The sequence below is a fragment of the Sinocyclocheilus anshuiensis genome, unplaced genomic scaffold, assembly GCF_001515605.1.
Source record: "Sinocyclocheilus anshuiensis isolate Anshui unplaced genomic scaffold, SAMN03320099.WGS_v1.1 scaffold434, whole genome shotgun sequence".
NCBI lineage: Eukaryota > Metazoa > Chordata > Actinopteri > Cypriniformes > Cyprinidae > Sinocyclocheilus > Sinocyclocheilus anshuiensis.
Genome location: NW_015544145.1, coordinates 471,085 through 493,445, shown reverse-complemented (window position 1 = coordinate 493,445; position 22,361 = coordinate 471,085). Strand labels below are relative to the sequence as shown.

The window sequence follows — 22,361 nt, the reverse complement described above, 5'->3', positions numbered from 1 at the left end:
TTTTTTTTTTTTTTTGTTTTTTTTTTTTGTTAGAAGTACAAACCAGTGCACATGGCTAGTGGGTTAAAGTTAGGTTTGCACTAATTCTTTACACTTACTTTTTTATTTCTTGATTTTAATCCCACGCAATTTGCTCATGTATGCAAAATGTGATTTCTTATATTTTCTTATTTTCAGTGTAAAATTATTTAAGGTTTGTCAACAAACTTGCATAATTTAATGTCAGAGCAGAAACATTAAGTAAAAAGCAATATAGAAACATTCAACTCACCTCAGGGCAGTAAAGACTCCCAAAGTATACGTCGACTTGTCAATGCAATGAGAGCTAGAGTGCAGCAAGCTTTTGTTGCAGTGAACAAGCAAGAAGAGGGCTGTAATCTGAACCTAGTGATTCCAATTAAGGAATTTAATTTCCTATCTCCCAAAAGAAGTGGACCGTAAAACAGGACAGATTGTCACACTGACATTCCTTTTCTTTATATGCAGTAAATGGTCAGTCTCATTTATAGTTTCTACAACTGAACACCATTTCCGATACTACAGTTTTATTCTGAACATTAACGCCTGCAGAAGCTTCTTATTATAGTCTATATAAATTGAGCTTTCTAGATTGTCTGTGTGCAAGCTGCATTTGATCCTTACTAGTGTGCGCTAATAACATGTTTAATAACGTGTGTTTAATAATGGCTTGTTCTCTCATTCAGAAACAGAAACAGCGAGATTATAACCGATGTCCCACAAACATCATGTCCTTTCTGCATTCACCTTCTTCTTTCAGAATGATACGCAACATGTGAATTATTTCCTTGTACTGTGAATTTAGGCTTGAAGTTAAATGAGCTCAGTATTGCTTTATAAACTCATTCATCAGTTTTAGGATGTCATAGTATGACACTAACATAATCTGGACATTTGGGTTACTTGTGCTCACTGTAATCGGGTTTCCTGTAAACGACATTGAAGTGTCATTATCTCACTAAAAGACATCAGATGATGGAAGAAGGATGAAGAGTTCCATAGCAGACATGGACACCTAAAAAATGTCAAGTGACGTACTGTGTGGTGATGATTTTTGTCATGTGTGAGTGTCTGCTGCTAGCTGAACAAAGAACGTACTGAGTTTGTGTGTCTCACGTGAGGAAGGTGCTTTTTGTTATCAGACATCCAGATTATGAACAATGTTTAACTGTGACTTATTCAGGCTGACCACATGTCCTCATCATGCATCTATCTGTGTGTGTTTGTGTTTGTTTATATCAGTAATTGCTATTTTCATAACAGAGGTTTATAGTTTATTTTGAAGTACATAAAATGCACTTTGAAAGTATTCTTTAAAAAAATCACTTAAAGTGCTAACTAGATAGCTCTCGGTTTTTGGTCACAGCCCTAGTAACAAACTACTTCTATACTTTACAAAGCAGTGTGGATGATTTATTTTTAGAGAAAGCAAGGGGCGTATTCATTAGATCGAGAGCAAAATGGCTCTAGTTTGGGGAAACAAACTCTGCTTACTTTTTCAACCTAGAGAAAAAACGTGGAAGTAATAAGAGGATCTCCTCTCTATATATTAATAATACATTATCTAATGACCCCTCCGTGATCTCTTCTCATGTTTCTAACTTTTATCAAAATCTATACACCTCTTCTTTTGATCTTAATGCTTCATCTTTATTTTTTCATAAAGTTAATTCTGTGATTCCTAAAATTAATGACCACAATAGAGAACTTTGTGAGGAACCCTTTACTATAGATGATCTTTATAACATAGTAAAAAGAAAGCCACACAATAAATCTCCAGGGCCGGATGGCTTACCGTTTGATTTTTTTTTTAAGTCTTTTGGGACTCTATTAAGTATCTTCTTTACGAAGCCCTTATTGAGTGTTTAAACAATGGTGAATTGGCGGAATCAATGAAACAAGGTCTCATTTGTCTTATTCCTAAGCCTAATAAGGATCCCAATATTTTGGATAATTGGCGCCCGATCACCCTTTTGAACTCTGATTATAAATTATTGGCTTCTGTATATGCTGAAAAGCTCAAATCTTGCTTAGCAAACATAATTTCTAACACTCAATCTGTTTTTTTAAAAGGTAGACATATCTCTAACAATATTAGATTAATTATAGATATTTTAGATTATTCAGAAATCATAAATAAAGAGGCTTTAATTTTGTTTATCGACTTTTATAAAGCATTCGATACAGTTGAGCATTCCTTTATTTTTGAAGCCCTTTATCAGTTTGGTTTTGGTAGATCCTTTATTAACGCGTTTCGTACTTTATATAACGGTACTAACAGTTGTGTTTCCTTAGCTTCCGGCACTTCTCCCCGGTTTTCTGTGGCTCGAGGTATTCGCCAGGGATGCCCCATCTCTCCTTTTCTTTTTCTATTAGTCGCCGAGCTATTAAGTTTGCATATAAAGCACTCCAATATTGAAGGTATAAATATCGGAGGGAACACATTGATAATTAGTCAGTTAGCTGACGATACTAGTCTTTTTCTTAAAAATGATTCACAAGTTTCTGTTGCCTTCAATGAATTTATTCTTTTCTCCAAAGCTTCAGGATTAGTAGTAAATCCCCAAAAAGTGAAATTTTATATGTACATGATTCCAATAAAAATTCTGTTGATGGTATTATAGTTAAACGTCATGTAAAATATCTAGGGGTTAATATCTGCAGATCTGAGTCAGACCGTCTCCATCACAATTTTCAGCCAAGGTTAGATAACATTAAAAAGATTTTATGTTGCTGGCTGCAGAGAGACTTGACAATTTATGGGAGAGTCTTGCTGACTAAGGCTGAGGGCATTTCACGCCTATCCTGCTTTTTCCCTTTATGTTGATCAAAAAACTATTAAAATGTTAAACTATCTCTGTAATATTACTCCTCTCTGTCATTAGTGATAACTAACCCTTAAACATGTCCGAATTTGAAAAAGAAAAAAAATCACTTACCTGAGACGATGAGTGAGCGCTTGGAAGGAGGGTGGTCTTAATGGTTTAGATTTTAATATCATTAACCAGACTTTCAAAATTAACTGGATCAAGAATTGTTTATCTAATAATGAGTTACCCTGGTTTTGGATCCCAAACCTATTCTTCAAACGTTGTGGTGGCCTTACATTTTTATTGTCCTGTAACTTTAAGTGTAGCAAGTTACCTATTAAACTGTCAAATTTTCATAAACAAGCCCTAGAATCCTGGAAGATTGCTTTTAAACATAATTTCTCCCCGCACACGTGTTTTCTTTGGAACAATGAAAATATCTTTTTTTGTTTCTGATTTGTTCAATTCTGACGGGGACCTTCTTTCCTTTTCTGATTTTGTGTTTTTGAAAGGTGCATCAATCTCACTAAGAGATTTTAATAAGGTGACAAAGTATCCCTGTCAGTTTAAAAACTTTGTTTAAAGCGCATTTATGTTATGGCTGTGTAAACAACCATTTTCCTACACTTGCATTTAATGGTGTTTATGTATTAGATAAAAAATGCAATAACTTTTTTATTAGAAATGCTCTTTCTTCAACTCCAGGATGCCCCTCTAAAGCACAATCTAAATGGAGGATTTGTTATCCGAACTCTGAATTAAAAAACTTATGGACCTTTCCTCACAGGCTATTTATCCCAAGTAAAATTAAAGAACTCCATTTCAAAATTGCTCATAGATACTACCCTTTTTGAGCAGATTTTCTGAGAATATTTCCTCAATGTGTTCATGTTGTAATACTGATCTATTCTACATATGTTTTATCATTGCCCATTCACCAAGTCTTTTTGGTCAGAAGTTACCATGTTAATTTTTTCCTGCTGTAACAAAATGATAGAAATAACAGAATCTACAATTTTTTTGTCAGATTTTCATTCCAAGGACATTAATCTGGAACATATTGTTTTATTGCTTTGTCTTCTGGGTAAATTTCACCTTCATAAAGCCAGAACCATTCATTGCAAACCTAACTTTAGAATGTTTTCATCTGATATAAAGTCCCTTTTTACTTCTAAGAATATGTCAAATCCTTTGAACTCAAAGGCTTCTAAAACCGTTAACATTCTTGAGTCTATTGTAAGCTATCTTTAAAAAACTTTCCTTTCTTTCTTTTTTTTTTTCTTCTTTATCATTGGTATATTTTGTTAATTTGTGTAGCTTGTCTAACTTCATGTGATGTCCGTTAGCCCCATGTTACGTCATAACTGTTGTTATTCTTTCAATTGCAATAAAAAAAAACTACTTCCACAAAAAACAAAAACAAAAAAAAAAAACCTTCTTCCAATAACCCCGGAATTAAAGTACAAGTCTAGTCTAGTTACATCTTCTTCCGGAGCGGCATTGGTCGACCCGCACTGAAGACTGATTTCCCTCCACCCTTGAGAAGCCAAACATTTACTTCTGTCTATTTCAAACGTGAGTTAAAGTTTTTTTGTATGGGCTCCGAATATGAGTTTATGAAACATATGAGACCTCAGAGGTTGCGATTACTGGTATGTTTACACAGATAAAGAAGGTCATTGGAGATGAGGCTAGCTAACGGTAGAATGCAAATAACTGCAGCTCTGTTTATGAACGTCTCATTTTCATATTTCACATTCGCCTGAACTGAGATCTTAGTGATGAATGTACCAACGTATATATTTGTTTTTGTTTACCTGATAATACTAAATGTTAACTGGAACAGGCTGTAAATCTGTCGCAGTGGTTATAAAGGCAATCGTTCACTCTCATATGTTGTTTCTTCAGTTATCAAGTAAGGCATTTTTTTAAACGATGCAAATTTCCCAACGTTAATAACGTTTTATGTGTTTGTTTTGAATGGCGTTGTTTGATGTGTCCTTTTATCGTACACCGTTAACCCTATGATTATTCAGGTAGGGTAAGGATAGTCAAATCAAGCCTATGATACCATGAAGTAGGGCTATTGTCGTGATATAATTCTCCTCTGTAAAACGATAACAAGAGTAAATGTTCGATATAGTATTTATGCGCCGCAAGCGGAATGAAACAGCGCCATATAGTTACATTTTTGTGTTTTTAACTGTGGTTATCAATGTCTAGATCAGTGTTTCCCAACTTTTTTTCAGTCGCGGCACCCTTTGGAAATTTTAACAAACTTGTGGCACCCTACTACTTAAAAAAAACCTGGTACCGTAACGTTTTCATTTTTTTAGTACCGACTTGGTACCGAAGTACCGGGTCTTTTTGACAACACTACTAGAAACCATATAGTTACATTTTTACCATGGTATTATTGAGGTGCTTAATGTGTGGTTTTAACTGTAGTTACCATGATATAAATGTCTGCTACTATGGAAGACCAATGGTTATTTTTAATAAAACTCAAACAGTCAGAATAATTAAATTTCACCATATAAAAATTAGGTTGTTACAATTTTTACAGATGTTACTGTTTTTGATAATGAACAAATTTATATCTGCATCCTAACTCCTAAGTACTACTGTCAAATGTGCATTTCTAAGAGACTATATATATATATATATATATATATATATATATTATTAATATTGAAGCCTGCACTGCAAGCTGTGCTGAAGATACAAGTCATCAAAGTCAGGCAACACAAACCTGTTCCATGATTTGAAGCAATATCACTTATTAGAACATGCAGAAACTAAGAAATACATTTTTCTGTTATTTATTTTGTTTAGGAAAAATGACTGGAAAAGTGTAAAGAATTCAAAAACGTGCTGTGTTTGTCATGTTCTGGCCATAAAGAGTAGTTTAAAACCACAATTAGCTGTCTGGTTTCTACAACTTTCGCTTAGGAGCAAAAATGTGCCTAAAGATTTAAAATTGATTGTGATAATTATCAGTATCAACTGATATGAAACATTTGATTGTGATAATTTTTTGGCCATATGGCCCAGCCCTGCCATGAAGTACTCACCTGCTCACAGTTTGAAGTCCTTCAGGAATGATGTAGAAGATTCCCTTGTGGTTGTTCTTTTTTGAGGATCAGTTTGTAGTTATAAGTAAAGTCTCACGGGAGGCAATTAAATCTCTTATTTTATTGGTTACCATACAAAGCAGTTAATGCAAAAATAAAACCTAAAATCAGCCAAGCTATGAGTTCTATAATCAAACTCTAAACAGCAATACTGGAGATGCTGTAAGGTGTCCCTCGATAGTGTATCAGGTGTCCTTCACGCTTAATGCAAGCAGCATCTGAAGAGTGGTTCACTCCTCAGACCTTTTATACAACTTTTTGGGGAACTCCAATTACATATCAATGTATGATGCATCTAATAAGGCGGATGTCATTCCTATGTCACTTGCGTTTTCATGTAGCACTCTTCCTCTTCTTCAATGCTGTTTTCATCTGTCTCATCACTGCTTGATGTTACAACATGCTCTCTTCACCACTGAGTACCCTCATGTGGTTGTTTACAGAGCATCAAACTCAGAATCCTAACTTTCACAACTTTTGCTTATTCATCCTATCTTAAAGGGGATGTCTAGTGCTTTTTCATGCATTCTGACTTATTTACGCTGCTAAGGAGTTGGATTTTCATGCTAAACATGACCAAAGTCTCAAAAAACGAGTTGGACGTATGACGGAGTATTTCTGTGGCAAAGACACTGCTTCAGGGTTTGTATAAGTTTCGGGTCGCATAGGTCATACAAGACTGACTCATGCATTTTTGCTTAAAGGAGAAGACCCTACTCAATGCATGTTTTGCAAGATTCCCCTTTCTGTCAAACATATTTTATTGGACTGTCCAGCTTTTAATGTATGTAGAAAACTCTTTTATGAAGTGAACTCACTTAAAGAGTTATTTAGTAAAATTTTGCTAGAAGAAGTTTTAGAATTTTTATCATGTTAATGTAAAAAATCTTGCATAATATAACTTGTGTTTGTTTGTGTGCTAGTTTTTATTGTATTTGTTATACTTGTATTTTTTTTATGTTTTTGCCATGAAAATAGCCTAAGATGCTGACGTGGCATTAAATAAAACATTTCGTAAAGTGTTTTTGTTTTGTTTTTTCGAGTATGGCCCTGTATGACATCATAAAGGGCGGAATTCCTTGTATGGGCACTTCTCCAGGAAGAGTGCGCGCACACATCAACCAGGTATGCGTTTCCCGAAAGCATAGTTAACGAACTATGGTCGAAAGTTCCATTGAATTATATTTGTAAAGACAGAACTTGCGACCATAGTTGCTTTCGGGAAACGCACCCCAGAGCGAGACCGAGCTCGCCCATCAACGCGTTTCATTTCGGGTTACAGAAGTTGTTGGGGTCAATGAAGTTTTTGTTCCTGTTTTATTTACGTCATTGTCACAGCTTGAAAACGATTGCTAAGCAAAAGCTTTGTGTGCTTGTGAATCTTTAGCTCTGCCCACAGCACGCCTCCAGGAGCTTGACTTTTTTTTTTGGTACAGCTGTATCTGTCCTTAATAAATCTGATAAAACTAAAGATTCTTCAGATATATGAAGGATGTGATAATACTCTATAGGGATTAACTTGAGTAACATGAGAAACTGAAAGGAACTGTGTGTTATGTCCGCTTTAAAGTAAACGAAGGAAATATTGCAAGTACTTTCCAAAACATTCAAGCATTTTTATACTAAAGCATATGGCATTAACTTAAAATTAAGCAAATAATATAACATTGAAACAGGTAAATAGCAATATCAATATCCAAAACACCCCTTTCTTGCCATTTTCCTGGCTCAATCTAACACATTTATTACTCTCTCATTCTCATTTGCATGTAAACCTCATTGGTCTTTTTGTTAAACTTCATAAATTCACTGAAAACTTGACCTTGTGTCATTATCTTCATTTTCTCAGTAACATTCATGTACACTTTCATTCATATTTTTCACTTTTTTGGACTCAATACATCTTCCCTCTCAGTACATCTTCCCTAAGGACTGTATCTCTTAATATCATTTTAGTGCCAAATTTTTGCTTTCCAAAGGATGGCCCTGTCTACTATAATACAATTTGCGACTTCATGTATGTAAATTTGGTCCACTGTAATCAGTTGGCTAGCTAATTCAACTAGAGGCCATATCCCTACTAGTGTTTCGGTGACTGTTACCAATATTACTATTAATATGGGTTTTAGCAAACATGGTTCTTTCCATTTCTTCAATTTTCTTGACAAATTTTCTTGTTTTTCCCCTCCATCCCATTTTCCAACGGCCATGTCTGACTCAGGAATAATCCTGCACTTTATTCCCCAGCCAGTTCCATTTTAACTGCACAGGCGAGTATTTCAGGTTCTGATGTTGTGGTTAAATTCACGATTACCTTGTCTTTTAGGGCCAGTCTGTGTGCTTGTAGATATTCTGTTTCTCCTTCTATAATAGGTTTTCGTTATGTAGACTTTGCACCTTTCTCTTTTTGAGGTCTTTCCCCCTTCCAGAAATCTATAGGCACACGTAACACCCTGCCAACCTTTTCTGTTATTGTGTTCAGCCAACGTTCTTTCTTCGTCAGTATGTCCAAACTGGCATCTCATATTTCCATTTTTCTCGTCACTTTCACCTCGCCTGGAAAAATCAACTTGGTGACATTATTTGTTCTGTCACCATTTTCCATCAGCACTTTAGCAACAGTTACAATTGACCAGATAATTCCTTTTCCTTTTTCTGGTTTAATTGTTCATCTGTTTTCATCAAAGGCCTCACTTTCAAGACGCTGTAAAAGACACAAGTGCAATGGTCATACACGTTCGTCTAGTGCCGCATACACACGGTAGTATGGGGAAAGTATTAACAGGATTAAAAAATAAATAAATAATTGACATGGGACGATTACTAGGGATGCGCCGATCCGATATTCATATCGGGGTATCGGCTCCGATAGAAGCCATACGATAGCTTAATGTGTGCTACATATGAATATTTAAGTCCTTACATTAAAGTTCACACAAACTCTTTTCTCTGCTGTGGCAGTCAGTCATTTGTTCAGCCTTTAAACCCTGGTCGCGTTCGGTTACGACAGTCAGTTCGGTAAAGCTCTCTCCAAGATCATTCTGTGTTCCCATTATATTGATTTGTAAATACATGTCTATGATTTTGCCAAAAGGACTTTATCTTCTTGCCGGAGTTTAATGTTGTTTTGTTACTTGCTACCGGGTGTCTGTGAGAACAAAACACGGGCGTAGAAAAGACTATAAATTGTTTTTAACGTGCACAGTAACTGAAATTTAAAACTGTTAAAAGAAAGGCTCAATAACTGTTGCACAGATATAATACACTACGCATCAATTTCTCTTCCCTTTGTGCTTTGCAGTTTTTAACACGAAGCGCTTACAATGTGCGCATCCGGTGTGCAGGCTGTGACTCCATGTTGCTTCAAGCGCATCATTCTGCACACCGGATGCGCACATTGTAAGCGCTTCGTGCTTATAGACTGTATAAAAACAGTTTATCGGCCAATACCGAACCCTAGGTATCGGAATCGGTATCGGAGGCAAAAAGGCGGATCGGAGCATCCCTAACGATTACATCAGTTAGAGGTTCTGAATTACAGTTTGGATTTCTTTTTGATTAATTGTCCAGCCAAACCACCATATATATTCTCCCAAACATCCACAAATTTCACAGTTTCCTCCAAAGAATAGCCTGTTGCATTTCAAGCTAACAGGGCTTCATGTTTTTCCATTTTGCCTGTCCTTTTCATGCTGTATGCCCGTAACTATGAAGTTTGTTCTGCTTTTCGCAATCGTGCCTCTATTTTTAAATGAATCCTCATGTGCCTATTTGTTTGAATCATTCTTTTAAGCTTTACTTCCTCTTTCTTTGAAAAACCCTACAAGTTACGCTAAGTCAAACCATTTGTGGAACCTGATTGCCTCATAGTAGGGCTGGGCGATTTAGCAAAAAAATTTAAATCTCGATTTTTGCATAATGTTTGACCGATTCTCGATTTTTACGATTTTTAACTAGTCAACTTGAAAATTTAACTACAACATGATTCAAGTAACTTTTTCTTTATTAACCCTCTAGTTAAAGAAAATTCTATTCCAAGTGCAGCACACATGAAGTTGTCAACATGATGTAAATGTTAAACAAATCACTTGTTAAATATCTTTGCAGAAAAGATGCATGAACTACAACTACATATTGTACAAACTTGTCATACATATTATGTGTTCAGAAATAATATGAGGAAAATGCTTTAAAAAAATCTCAAAAGTCAAGGTAATTCAAATTCAAAATGACTGAAGGCATAACAGACTAACTATAAATGTTCTGTAAAAACAACAGCAGCTTTCAGCCTGTCACCATGATGCAAACATGAAATATCAGACATACAGTTGTAGTTCTTTACAGGTTTTTTATTCGATTGCGCAGCTTTTACATAGTTTTTTCTATGTAAACATGGATGTGTTTGACTGTTGCGCTCACGTCTCTTGCAGCATAATTCATATTCACCAGTAGACTATTATTAACTATAAACGTTCTGTAAAAACAATGATCAGCAGCTTTCAGTCTGTCACCATGATGCAAATATCAAATATCAGACATACAGTAGACGTTTCAGGTTTTGTATTTGATTGCGCTGCTTTCCCATTATTTTTCTATGTAAACATGGACGCCTTTGACTGTTGCGCTCGCGTCTCTTGCAGCGTCTCATGCATGAAACAGCTTTCTAAAAACGCGGCGCTCAAGTTAAAAGAAGTTCACTCCCATCTTCTAGCATGTTTTTCCTATTCCACTGCCCGCGTCGCATCTTTGTCAACACAAAAGCGCATTCTGTGTGAATGGCGCTTAGCGCTATATTTATGGTCCTTCACAGAGCGCGTCACGGTCACACTTGAGCGGTTAATCACGTGCGCCGACATGCTGTTGGATGGTTCTTTTCTTTTTACTGTTATCACCGGCATATTGTCAAAGTGTCTAATTCTAACATTTGGTAATATTTCTATTCAAAATCGCGATTCCTCGATTTCTAAAAAACGTAAATCGTGGCAAAACATTAAATTAAAATTAATCTATAAAATGGGGAAAATCGCCCAGCTCTAACGGAAGTCAATGGTGACCCAACGCTGTTTGGTTACAAACATTTAGAGTATCGATATATCTGCCCTTTCCCCTGAACAGAAGAACGTGCAGCAATCTTTAACCACTTTATCCACATATATATTATATCAAATCCACAAATTCGTTTGAAGAACCAAACCAAAGATCAGTTATCACGATTAGAATATCTGTCATCTGTTAAATCATCTCAGATGTATTAAACAAGGTTCAAAGAACGGACCCCATGCAGTTTGATCGTTCTTTTCTCTTTACTGTTATCACCGGCATATTGTCAAAGTGTCTAATTCTAACATTTGGTAATATTTCTATTCAAAATCGCGATTAATCGATTTATAAAAAATGTAATCATGGCAAAACATTAAATTATAATTAATCGATAAAATCGGGGAAATCGCCCAGCCCTACCTCATACATTGAGTTAAAATCACTTATATTTTTAAGTGTTGTTTAGTCAATCAAACTCGACTCAAAGATTTTAAATTTATTCCACTCATTCAATTTGATATCAGGTAAGAAATCTAACTCAAAGTCTAATCCCGCGTCCCAATTCGCCTACTTATACTATGCCCTAAAAGTATGTACAGTGGGTACGGAAAGTATTTTTAGCAAATGGCTGCAATATAACAAAGAGTGAAAAATTGAAGGGGGTCTGAATACTTTCCGTACCCACTGTACTCTTTTGTGAAGAAAAAGTACATACTTTTGAGTATGTAGCAAAATAGTAGGCAAGCTTTGTCCCAAACTACTTCGTCATAACTGCATCTTTAACAGACGCTCTGTTGCTTAGTTACTGCATTCTGTCACTGTTTAAACTGCACTGTCAATCATCTTGTCACAGTTAACAAAATCCACATTTCGTTTAATTTCCTACTGTATCGGAGAGAAATGAAGAGGCACGATGGTCTGCCAATCGCGGGTTTATCATGACGAGAACTCTCTTCATATGTTTGCATAATGATGCATTTAAAAGTTGACCAAACGTATTAAAGTTCACAATGTTGCTGCAGATGAAATATAACGCACATAACATTAAATAAATGTTTTTAATCAGGTTAGACATTGATTTATTTATCACTCCAACCCCTTTCTCTGCCTGTCCGTCGGTCTCGCATATCTGCCATGTTTGTAGATTTTACATTTTTTTTTATGCGTATTTGTAGTTCTAATCGAATCCTCGTCCACCGCGCAATGTGTTGTGGGCATTATTAGCCGCTAGAGTGTGCATCGATCTGCACTTCGAATTTTAATCTCAAGTAGTTGACCATCCGGAAATCTTTGGCATACTCTTTTCAACATGCTATGATTTGGGACATACTAATTCTATTTTCGAATACTATTTAGAACAGTTAGTATGCTAATTGGGACGCAGCATGAGTCTAAAACACTGGTACAATGCAATGAAGACAGAGCAGGAGGGTATTCTTGAGTGTTTATTGAATTACAACATTTACAAAATGTTTTCAAGCATAAAACAATCAGTGGGCTGTATAGTAACAATCTTATCAGACTTTTCGCCAAATAAGTTAAGACTGCACAAACAAGGAAATGTTTAAAAATTCCATTTATAAAATTCCAAGTAATAAATAAATGTGATGCGATCTGGGAAAACGCTCCGGTTACTATCGTAACCTCAGTTCCCTGAGGGCGGGAACGAGACATCACTGAGATATTTCTCCGTTATGGGAACTCCTTCCCTTCCAACCTTTCCTGAAGTCCTATTGGCTCCCGCCAGTCCAAATGACTGGCCAATTGACGCGAAGTATGCAAATCGCATGCAAATACTGACGAGCTTGAGAGGCAGTATAAAATGCGGTGCACGCGACAATTACGTCAGAATCTGATACTGAACGCAGCTTAGCTGATCGAGCAGCGAACACGGCGACCACCGTGATGTCTCGTTCCCGCTCTCAGGGAACCAAGGTTACGATAGTAACCTGAGCGTTCCCTCTTGAGCTATCACAAGACATCACGGAGATATTTCTCCGTTATTGGAACGATATTCAATCCCGCCGTGATGAAAACTCACCACCAGCGCGAGCCTACCGATCGATTGCCCGCCCAGCGGGGAACGAAACGAGGCAATAGCGGCCACATATACTTTGTGTTGATGGCAGAGATCCACTATCCAGTCTGTACTGTAGAAAACGCAGCACATCCGACACGGAGCAAGCAGCCAGGTCGATATGAACATCATGGCACCATTTCACGAACACTCCCCATTTTAGAGCATACAAATGCCTCGTGGAGGGCGCCTGCGCCTCCGAGAGCGTGTCGAGCACACAAGAATGCAGAGCGTTCAGCTCCTCCCTCGGCATCACGTGACTCATGGCTTTGGCGTGCTTTTGAGCCTCCGCAAAGCGCTCAGTAATGGACTCCACGGCATCACCAAAAAGGCTGGAGGGAGTAACAGGAGCGTTCAGCAGCACTTTACGGGTCAGCATCCTTGAGGTCAGCTAGGTTTAACCAAAGGTGCCTCTGAAGGATGACCATAAAACCCATGGCCTTACCCACAGCCTGGGCCGCTCGCTTCGTCGCCATCAGCGTGAAGTCCGTCGCCGCGCGCAGATCCTTAATGGCCTCTGCCGTGAGGGCTCCGCCCTCCGCTGCCTGCAGGAGCTTCGCCTGAAAAACCTGCAGCACTGCCATGGCGTGCAGCGCGGAAGCCGCCTCGCCATCAGACGCATATGCTTTATTGGCAAGGTGGGCGGTGGTCCTGCACGGCTTTGAGGGGAGGCTGATGTCTGAGCCTAGGGTCTTGGCTGCTGCAGGACACAGGTGCGCAGCGACAAAGGACACAAACTCCGCGATGTTGGAAGGAGGGCGGAAGCAGTCCTCGGGGAGTGAGACCGGGGAACGGGGCGACCGTTGGGGTTGGTGGAGCGACAAGACGACGCTCCCGTCACCGGGAGGGCCCACCAGCGGCACGCTGGCGGCAGTGGGCCTCATCCCGAATAGGCCGCGAGCCACATCGCGGCGGGTCCGGAGCCCCGGCCCGCGCAATGCCCGCAGTTGGACTCGTGCAGCGCCACCTCGGCATGGGCCAGACCCAGGCAGGCGACGCAGTAGTCGTGCTGATCTGGCGGCTCTATTGGTCCCGCGCAGATCTTGCAGATTGTTGCCATAGAGAATTCAACAGGTGAAGTAGAAGATTCTGACGTAATTGTCGCGGGCACCGCATTTTATACTGCCTCTCGAGCTCGTCAGTATTTGCATGCGATTTGCATACTTCGCGTCAATTGGCCAGTCATTTGGACTGGAGGGAGCCAATAGAACTTCAGGAAAGGTTGGAAGGGAAGGAGTTCCCATAACGGAGAAATATCTCCGTGATGTCTCGTGAAAGCTCGTTTTCAGGAAAATCGAAAAATAGGTTGAATGTCAATTTTTTTTGTCAAAATTAGGTTTTCATTAAATTATTATTCTATAACATCTTGTCTATCATCTCTTAAAATATCTTGGCAAAATTTACTTGTTTAGTGCAGAAAAATAGCGATTTATTGCAGCAAGCACAAAAGACGGGGTCTTTCTCTTATGTTAAGAACGCTCTGCGGAGGTCTGAGGTGCTTTCTCTTAACACCACAAAAACATTGACATGAGGGTGAGTAATTAATGACAGAATTTTAATTTTGGGGTGGAGTAATATGTCCTGGTTGATCAACTTGATGTATAACAGTAAGGTCCATTCCTACCATATTCTGCTCTATTTCCTTCCAGATATCTATGTGGTCCATAGGCTTTCCTTTACTTTTTGTATAACCATTTTCTTTCCAGATGTCCAAATACTCATTCCTACTTCAACATATTTACTGTCTGTTATTATTATAGCCTGTTTTATGCCTAATTATTTTAATTTCTTTATTACTTCAGCCACAGCTTTGACCTCTGCTGTTTGTGCTGTTCCTTCTATTTTTCCCTTATTTCTATCTTTCTCCTGTTCTATTTGTTTTATAATGTATCCCCAGTGTGCCTGTTCATCCTTAACAATTGACTACTGTACTTTTTAAGTCTACCTTTCTCTTCTGACACACTTTGTCCCATTATACCTATTATCTGTTGAACCTCCCTAACTGTGTCTGGCTTTTTAAACTGATTTGTCCTTTCTTTTATTGATTGGGTATCTCCTCTGCTGCCTGCAGGAATCCAAAAACCTAAAAACTCTACAGCATCTGTCATTAGGGCTGGGCAATATGGCCAAAAAATTATCACAATAAAATTTTTCATGCAAGTCGATATCGATAATCACGACAAGTTTCAAACTTTTTTTTTTTTTCCAAGTTAAAAGGCAGATTTTTGCTCCCAGGTGAAAGTTGTAGAAACCAGATCATTAACTGTGGTTTTAAACTGCTCTATTGGTAGAACATGACAAATACTTTATTTTTGTTTTCCTAAACAAAATAAATATCTTAATATAAAATCTGCATGTTCTGAGTGATATTGTTTCAAATGAATTCAAGCACTTCACGCTGGATCTCACAGCGCTGTTTAGTGCTCGCGTGACCGAGACATATCAGTGATTATATCGAACATTTACCGAACTCGTTATCATTTTATCGAGAATTGTATCACAATAATTATTTTTATCGTTCTATCTCCCAGCCCAATCACTCTTCCACTTTTTCACTGCAGTCTTCATCTGTCTCATCTGCGCTTGATGTTGCAACATGCTCTCTTCACCACTGAGTACCCTCTTGTTAATCTTTGTGGCTGATTACAGAGCATCAAACTCAGAAACCTAACTTTCCCAACTGCTGCTTATTCATCCTATCTTGAAGTACACAAAGGAACTATTGCAAGTCCTCTCCAAAGCATTCAAGCATTTTTATACTAAGGCATATATGGCATTAACCTAAAAACAAACAAATATTATAACATTGAAACAGGTCAATAGCAATGTCAATATCCAAAACAAAGGACGCATTGTGGACTGTCCTTGTTTGAAGAAGAGCACTGAATTGTGGTGATTTGAATGTGGTTTGGTTGTGTCTACTGTTTATTGAATCGGTTAGCATTATGTCAACCATAACCACAGCACTTTTGTGTGGTCAATGACCTTTTGTCATCCAGTGTAGGGTGGTATTAAAGTGTCTACTTTCTTTTGCAGGTGCGTGTGTGAGACGTCTGTCTCTGCCCGCTCTGAGCTCTCCCTGATGGGCAGCTGGTCCCGCAGTGCCGTGCTGCAGCTGTACCGAGCATTGCTTCGTGCAGGCCAACACCTACAGTACACAGACTGTGACTACTACCGGCGCGCAGTGACCCGAGAGTTCCGGCGCTGTCAGACCCTCAGCGCCCCAGCAGAGAGGGAGGACGCGCTGAAGAAAGGCCAGTTCTTCCTCGACAGCGGGTTGGGCGGGTTGGTGTAGAAGTGGTCCATCAGCACCAGTCAGACCGCTAGCCGGTAAGAAAGAATTTGTGCATCAGAAACAATGTAGGCAGTCGCAGGATGTGCATGTTGTGATGTTTTTTGTTGTCAGTTGAGATAAAGTTAAAATTAAAGAGTTATTATTAATAATTTTATTATTACATATTATATACATATTAGATGGAAAAACTTTCGAATTTGAAATATTCCTTTGGCACCTAATTAAAATAAATTGAAGGACTAAAATTATCAACTAGAAATAAATAAAAACTAAACCTGACTTAAAACAATGGATGCACCGATAGGATTTTTTTTTTTTTGGCCGATACGATACCGATTTTAACAAACAACTATTGGCCGATTCCGATACCGATATTGGTCAATTGCATAAAGCAGGGCTTAAAGGTGCAATAGGTGATTGTCTTTAGAAACATTTTTTGTTATGCTGGTTGAAAGTCTCTTCACATCCCGATAGCAATCATTAAGTTAAGTGGTCTAAATGTATTTATAAAATTTTCTCACCGGTGAATGACACATGATGTAGCCCAGCGGTTCCCAATTCCAGTCCTCGCGCAAGGGAAGCAGTGGAAAACCGTTGACGTTTACTTCACTTCGGAACATTCATTCACGGATATGCGCTGCGCAGCATATTCACACACAGACGAAACTTACTAGAGAAGTGTGACATAATATACCTCTGTAAATACATACTATTTAAATTCACGTCTCGCACACTTTAATGCCCTTTGTATGGAACATATTTGCTCGCTTCGAACTGGAATCATGGCACACACGCTGTGCAGACAGAGCGAGAATGGCAGACAAACATCAACAAGCCAATCTTCCTTCATGGTATTGTAGTACTTTTACTAACTATACTATAAAATTTTCTCACCGGTGAATGACACATGATGTAGCCCAGCGGTTCCCAATTCCAGTCCTCGCGCAAGGGAAGCAGTGGAAAACCGTTGACGTTTACTTCACTTCGGAACATTCATTCACGGATATGCGCTGCGCAGCATATTCACACACAGACGAAACTTACTAGAGAAGTGTGACATAATATACCTCTGTAAATACATACTATTTAAATTCACGTCTCGCACACTTTAATGCCCTTTGTATGGAACATATTTGCTCGCTTCGAACTGGAATCATGGCAGAATATCTGGTGATGTACACTTCCCAGGGCACTTACGGTCGAATAGAACAAACGTCGCACGTGATAAGAGATACAAATTAAATGTGCAGAGCAGGAGGGTGCGATGACTGGAATTGGGAACCGCTGATGTAGCCTATTGTAATGTTGTCTCTGGTATTCTGGTCTGTCAGCGTATATGCTTTCAGGGGGCGTGTCTTTGGACGAGGATTGCAGGGAGGGTGGGACGTTCGTTTTCAGTGCTATCAGGCTAAAGTTAGCATTTTCCAAGATCTCCTACTGCACCTTTAAAAACGAGAGAAAAAAAAAAAAGATTGGTTCACTCCTAGCAGAATCAATATTTGAACGTTTCTGTTCCGGTGTTCCTCTGTGAAACCGGTTTGAGTAGAAAACATACCGGTTAATAACGTTATTTTTTTTTACTTTTTCTTTGCCAATAATAATAATAATAATAAAGTACAGCGTTTAATTTACTCAAAAAGAAAAAAATCATGAAGAGAGTTTTGAATGATCTCCCAATACAGCATCATCTTTTCTAGATTTACCAAAGACTTTTCTAGATTTTCCTGCGGATAATCCACCGGTCGGGTAATAAAAAATGCATTCTGATTATTTGCGGGTGGGTCGCGGGTGGATAAAATAAATCGTAAATGATGCAAATATTAACTACATTTTTTTCATGACATTTACATTTACATTTAGTCATTTAGCAGACACTTTTATCCAAAGCGACTTACAGTTGGGGGCATCATGAGGCAGACGATTTCTTGTGTGTGTGTTTGTGTGTGTGTGTGTGTGTGTGTGTGTGTGTGTTCAGTTACCCTTCCCTCCTGAGTATTTGGCTCCCTCTGCTGAGCGAGTGAAGAAAGAGAGAAAAACAAAACTGGCCAAACACAGGAAAGACGGTTCAGGGAAGGTGAGAGAGGGACAGAGAGGTTAACGACAGAAACGCAGTGGCCTAGATTCATGTGGCTTTTATTGCTCCACTGTTTGTCATGTCTTGTAATAATCTTACAGTTACATTAACACATTTCTATTTATGCGTTTTAGTTACATATGCTTTTGATTTGCAGTCTAAAAACAAACATTTCTCTCACAAAAGACTATTTTTAGCCAAGCAGCGCGGAGAGCCGCTTCAGAAACGTGCCGCGGCTGGCTGGTATAAGCACAAGCATTAGAGCGACCACGATCAGCTCCGGTTCCCGTGGAGCCGTAACACGCCGCAGACGTGTGCAGTGAGGCACAGATCAGCTCTAACTTCACTGAATCGGCTGTTAAAAATGAACCATCCATTCATTATATCATCATGCAAAACATACTTTTTTCATTCAACAATTTTTATTGTTTCTCGAAACGTCATAGCATTTCCACACCGGCGGTGACGTGACTGTGGCGCCAAATCATTTATGTCTCCATGCATCACGTACGTCGTCACGCGTTGACGTCATCAAATTGCGATCGGTTCGTGAGATCGGCCAAGTGTAGTGAGTACCGATCGAGTCATAAAATGTGATTATCGGCCGATACCGACCTCCGGCCGATCGAGCGGAGAATCCCTAATTTATACTAAATGGAAATATACATTTTTTAAAATGTATTTATTCATTCATTCATTTGGCCGACGCTTTTATCCAAAGCGAGCAACCGGCACCACAAGGTGGAAGCACCAGCGACTTTTTCTCTGTCATCACAACTACCTGCTACTACCCCATTTCCTCCTCCCACACAAGCATCAGATCTGGTCAATCACTTAACGTTTAACCTTAAATGATGGTTTCCCCAGCATGACCTTGTCTAGTGTTTTGTTTCTGCACTATAGTCCTGTCATTGACAGTACGGGTGCTGGTTGTAATTCTGCTTCTCTCAAACTAATTTATTAATTTCTGTCAGGATTACCGAAAGGCAGTGTGTAATAACTAAATCTGCATGCAGTCCACACAGAAACAATCTTAAAACAGTTAAAACTATGTCTTCCATCCCTGCGGCTATATCTGCTTAATATTGTCTACTCGATGTTAGGTCTTTGGACTAATATTTTGCCTTGATCTGCCAGGATTTTATCATGACCAATAATATTGAGTTTTGTCATTATCACAGAGTCCTGGATTAATTCTGATGAATGTGCACCCCTCATTGAGTCATCCCCCCCTAGATTATTTATTTTTTCACCAGCCAAGACTGACAGGCCGAGGGGGAGGCCTTGCAGTAATTCACAGAAGACTCCTTTGAGAGTCTTATCTTTACTTTAAAGTATAAACTGCCCATTTTATGTGTTTAAATCTACCAGCCCCCTGAATCTATCTCTGGTTTTATTCAGGAATTTTCAGACCATTTGTCAGTCATTATACTGCATTATGACAGAGTTCTTATTCTTGGTGATTTTAATATCCATGTTTGTTGCCCTTCTTCTTTCTTGTTTACTTCTGATTTTATTCAACTTTTAGACTCTTTTAATTTGACTCAATATGTGAAGCAGTCCACTCATGATAAAGGACACATGCTTGGCCCTGTGCTCTCCTGGTATCTGTGTGGATGATGTGAACTTGATTGATTTTCTCCAACCTAACCAAATTTACCTTAACACTAGTGAACAACATGACCTCTCCGTAGAGGAGCTGTTTTTAACAGCTCTTGCAGAAATATTCTAGATTCTGTAGCTCCAGTCAGAGTTAGAAAGCTGAAACCACCTTCTCTACTGTGGTTAAATTAAGAATTAATAGACCTAAAGAAACTAGTATACAGGAAGGCAGAACGAAAGTGGAAAAAGGATAAACTCAGAGTCTTCCTTGCTTCTCTAAAAAATCTGATGTTCACTTGTCAGTGTAAAATTAAAGAAGCAAGGAACACTTATTTATATGACCTGGTTACTAAACTGGGACATAATCCCAAATTTTTTTTAAACCATAAATTATATAATTGGCTCTGTCAATCTAGCCAGCCAGTTCAGTCTACTCCAGAGAATTGTGGGGCCTTCCCAAATTACTTTTATAACAAAAAAAATTGTGGATATTTGGCAGCATTTTAATATTGATTTCTGAGAACATGATGTTGACTCCTGTTCAATGAACACATTGTAAAATGTACTTCCCACGAGAAAACTTTCAAATTCATCCACCTGCCCTTTTGACTGCATTCCCACTTGGTTTCTAAAAGCTGTATTTTGGATAGTTTACCCACTACTAAAGAAGGCCTCTCAAGACCCCTCTGATTTAAGACCCATCTCCAAGTTGCCATGTTAGAGATATTTTGTCCAAATTTTGTCCAGATTAAAAAAATAAATAAAAAAAAAGTTGTCCATGCAACTGACTTCCTTTATGAATAACTATCTAATCTTTGAAAAAATTCCATCTGGCTTCCACTCCCAACATATAGGTCACTAATGATCTACTGTTTGCAGCTGACACTGGCTTGTATTCCCTTTTAATTCTTCTTGACCTCAGCTCAGCCTTTGACACAGTGGACCATAATATCTTAATCAACCATCTGAAGACTTGTGTTGGTATCAGTGATGTGGCTCTGGATTGGTTTATCTCTTATTTGTCGAACAGGTCCTTTTTTGTAGTGCTTGAAGATGCCCCCTCCGCTCATGTTTCTCTATTTTGTGGGGTCCCTCAAGGATCTATTTTGGGTCCCCTTTTGTTTCCTATTTACATGTTACTCCTGGGTCAAATTATGCATAGTCGTGACATTGAGTTTCACTGCTATGCAAAATCATGGCTAAAAGGTCAAATAAATGTAATTTTACATTTTCGAATATTTAAAAAAAAAATTACATTTTCCCAATCCAGCCTTAAAATTCTATCAATCGATCTCGATCGTCTTTCCCTCAGGCCCAGGACATCTGGCAGTTCTTTATATCAAGCCCTGTCATACCTGTTGATCTCTATCTAAACTTTTTTTACCAATAGCAACACAAGCTATTTGAACAGCACATAAGCTTTGCATGTTGTAGTTGATGAGAAAGTCTATTTACTGTCTTTTTTCCCCACTTTCTTGCTTTGTCTCAGGGAGGTAAAAGATCGATGGCAGGAGTGAACGGGGACCGTAAGGGAAAGAAAGATGACAATGGGCTTGGCACAGCCATCGACTTTGTGCTCTCTAATGCAAAGCTGGTGCTGGGGGTCGGGGGAGCAGCCATGCTCGGGATCGCCACACTGGCGGTCAAAAGAGTGAGTACAGAAACAAGCTGTAATGGTCTTTGAGCCTGTGGGTGTATTAAAGGGGTCATGTCATAAGGAATCACATTTCCAGTGATCTTGAGAATTGATGAGAATTACTATGAAAACTTCCAGTCTTTCTGACCTTTTATTGAAACAGAGCAGCAGAAACGACTTGAGACCAAATGAAATGAAATGGCAGATAAAGTTTATTTTTAACAGTGTCTCTGATCATTTCAGTTTGACCTTAACACTGAGCATCACAAATCAGTGTGGATTATTTTATGAATCTGTCACAACTCAGCATTGCAAAGAGTATGGAGAAGTGAACTTTGTTTAAAGGGGTCCTATTATGCTCTTTTACAAAGTCTTGATTTTGTTTTGGGGGTGTACTAGAACAGGCTCTCATACTAGGTTGTTCGAAAAACACATTATTTTTCACATATTTTACATTATTACAACACCTCTCTCCCCAGTCTGGCATGAACGACTCGAATAGTTCCTGTATCGAATGAAGGCCTGCCTTCTGAAATTAGCTGGGCCAGTGTGTGTTGTGATTGGCACCACTCGGCGGCTGGTCAGGAAATGTCACGCCCCTTACCATAGCCGCCTGCGAGCTTCAGTGTAAAATTTGCGTCAAAATCAAATCAATTTGAGCGCGATTTAAACCCG

General features: G+C 38.6%; 2 protein-coding genes across 3 annotated transcripts in view; one reads left to right on the top strand and one right to left on the bottom strand.

Moving 5' to 3' along the window:
* The window catches only part of LOC107695133 (uncharacterized), a 12,971-nt gene extending 6,939 nt beyond the window's left edge, over positions 1-6,032 (bottom strand). The window contains exon 1 of one of the 2 annotated variants that reach the window (XM_016494945.1): positions 5,903-6,032. The gene's annotated coding sequence lies outside the window, so the exon portion shown is untranslated. Of the gene's footprint in view, positions 1-271; positions 306-5,902 lie in introns of those variants that run through there. The other variant, XM_016494946.1, reaches the window with a different exon arrangement.
* Positions 4,306-22,361, top strand: part of LOC107695134 (mitochondrial dynamics protein MID51-like) — a 22,439-nt gene continuing 4,383 nt past the window's right edge. The window contains exons 1-3 of the mRNA XM_016494948.1: positions 4,306-4,403; positions 16,116-16,409; positions 21,540-21,701. Coding sequence (XP_016350434.1) covers positions 21,555-21,701 — 147 coding nt within the window. The 5' untranslated portion in view covers positions 4,306-4,403; positions 16,116-16,409; positions 21,540-21,554. The remainder of the gene's footprint in view (positions 4,404-16,115; positions 16,410-21,539; positions 21,702-22,361) is intronic.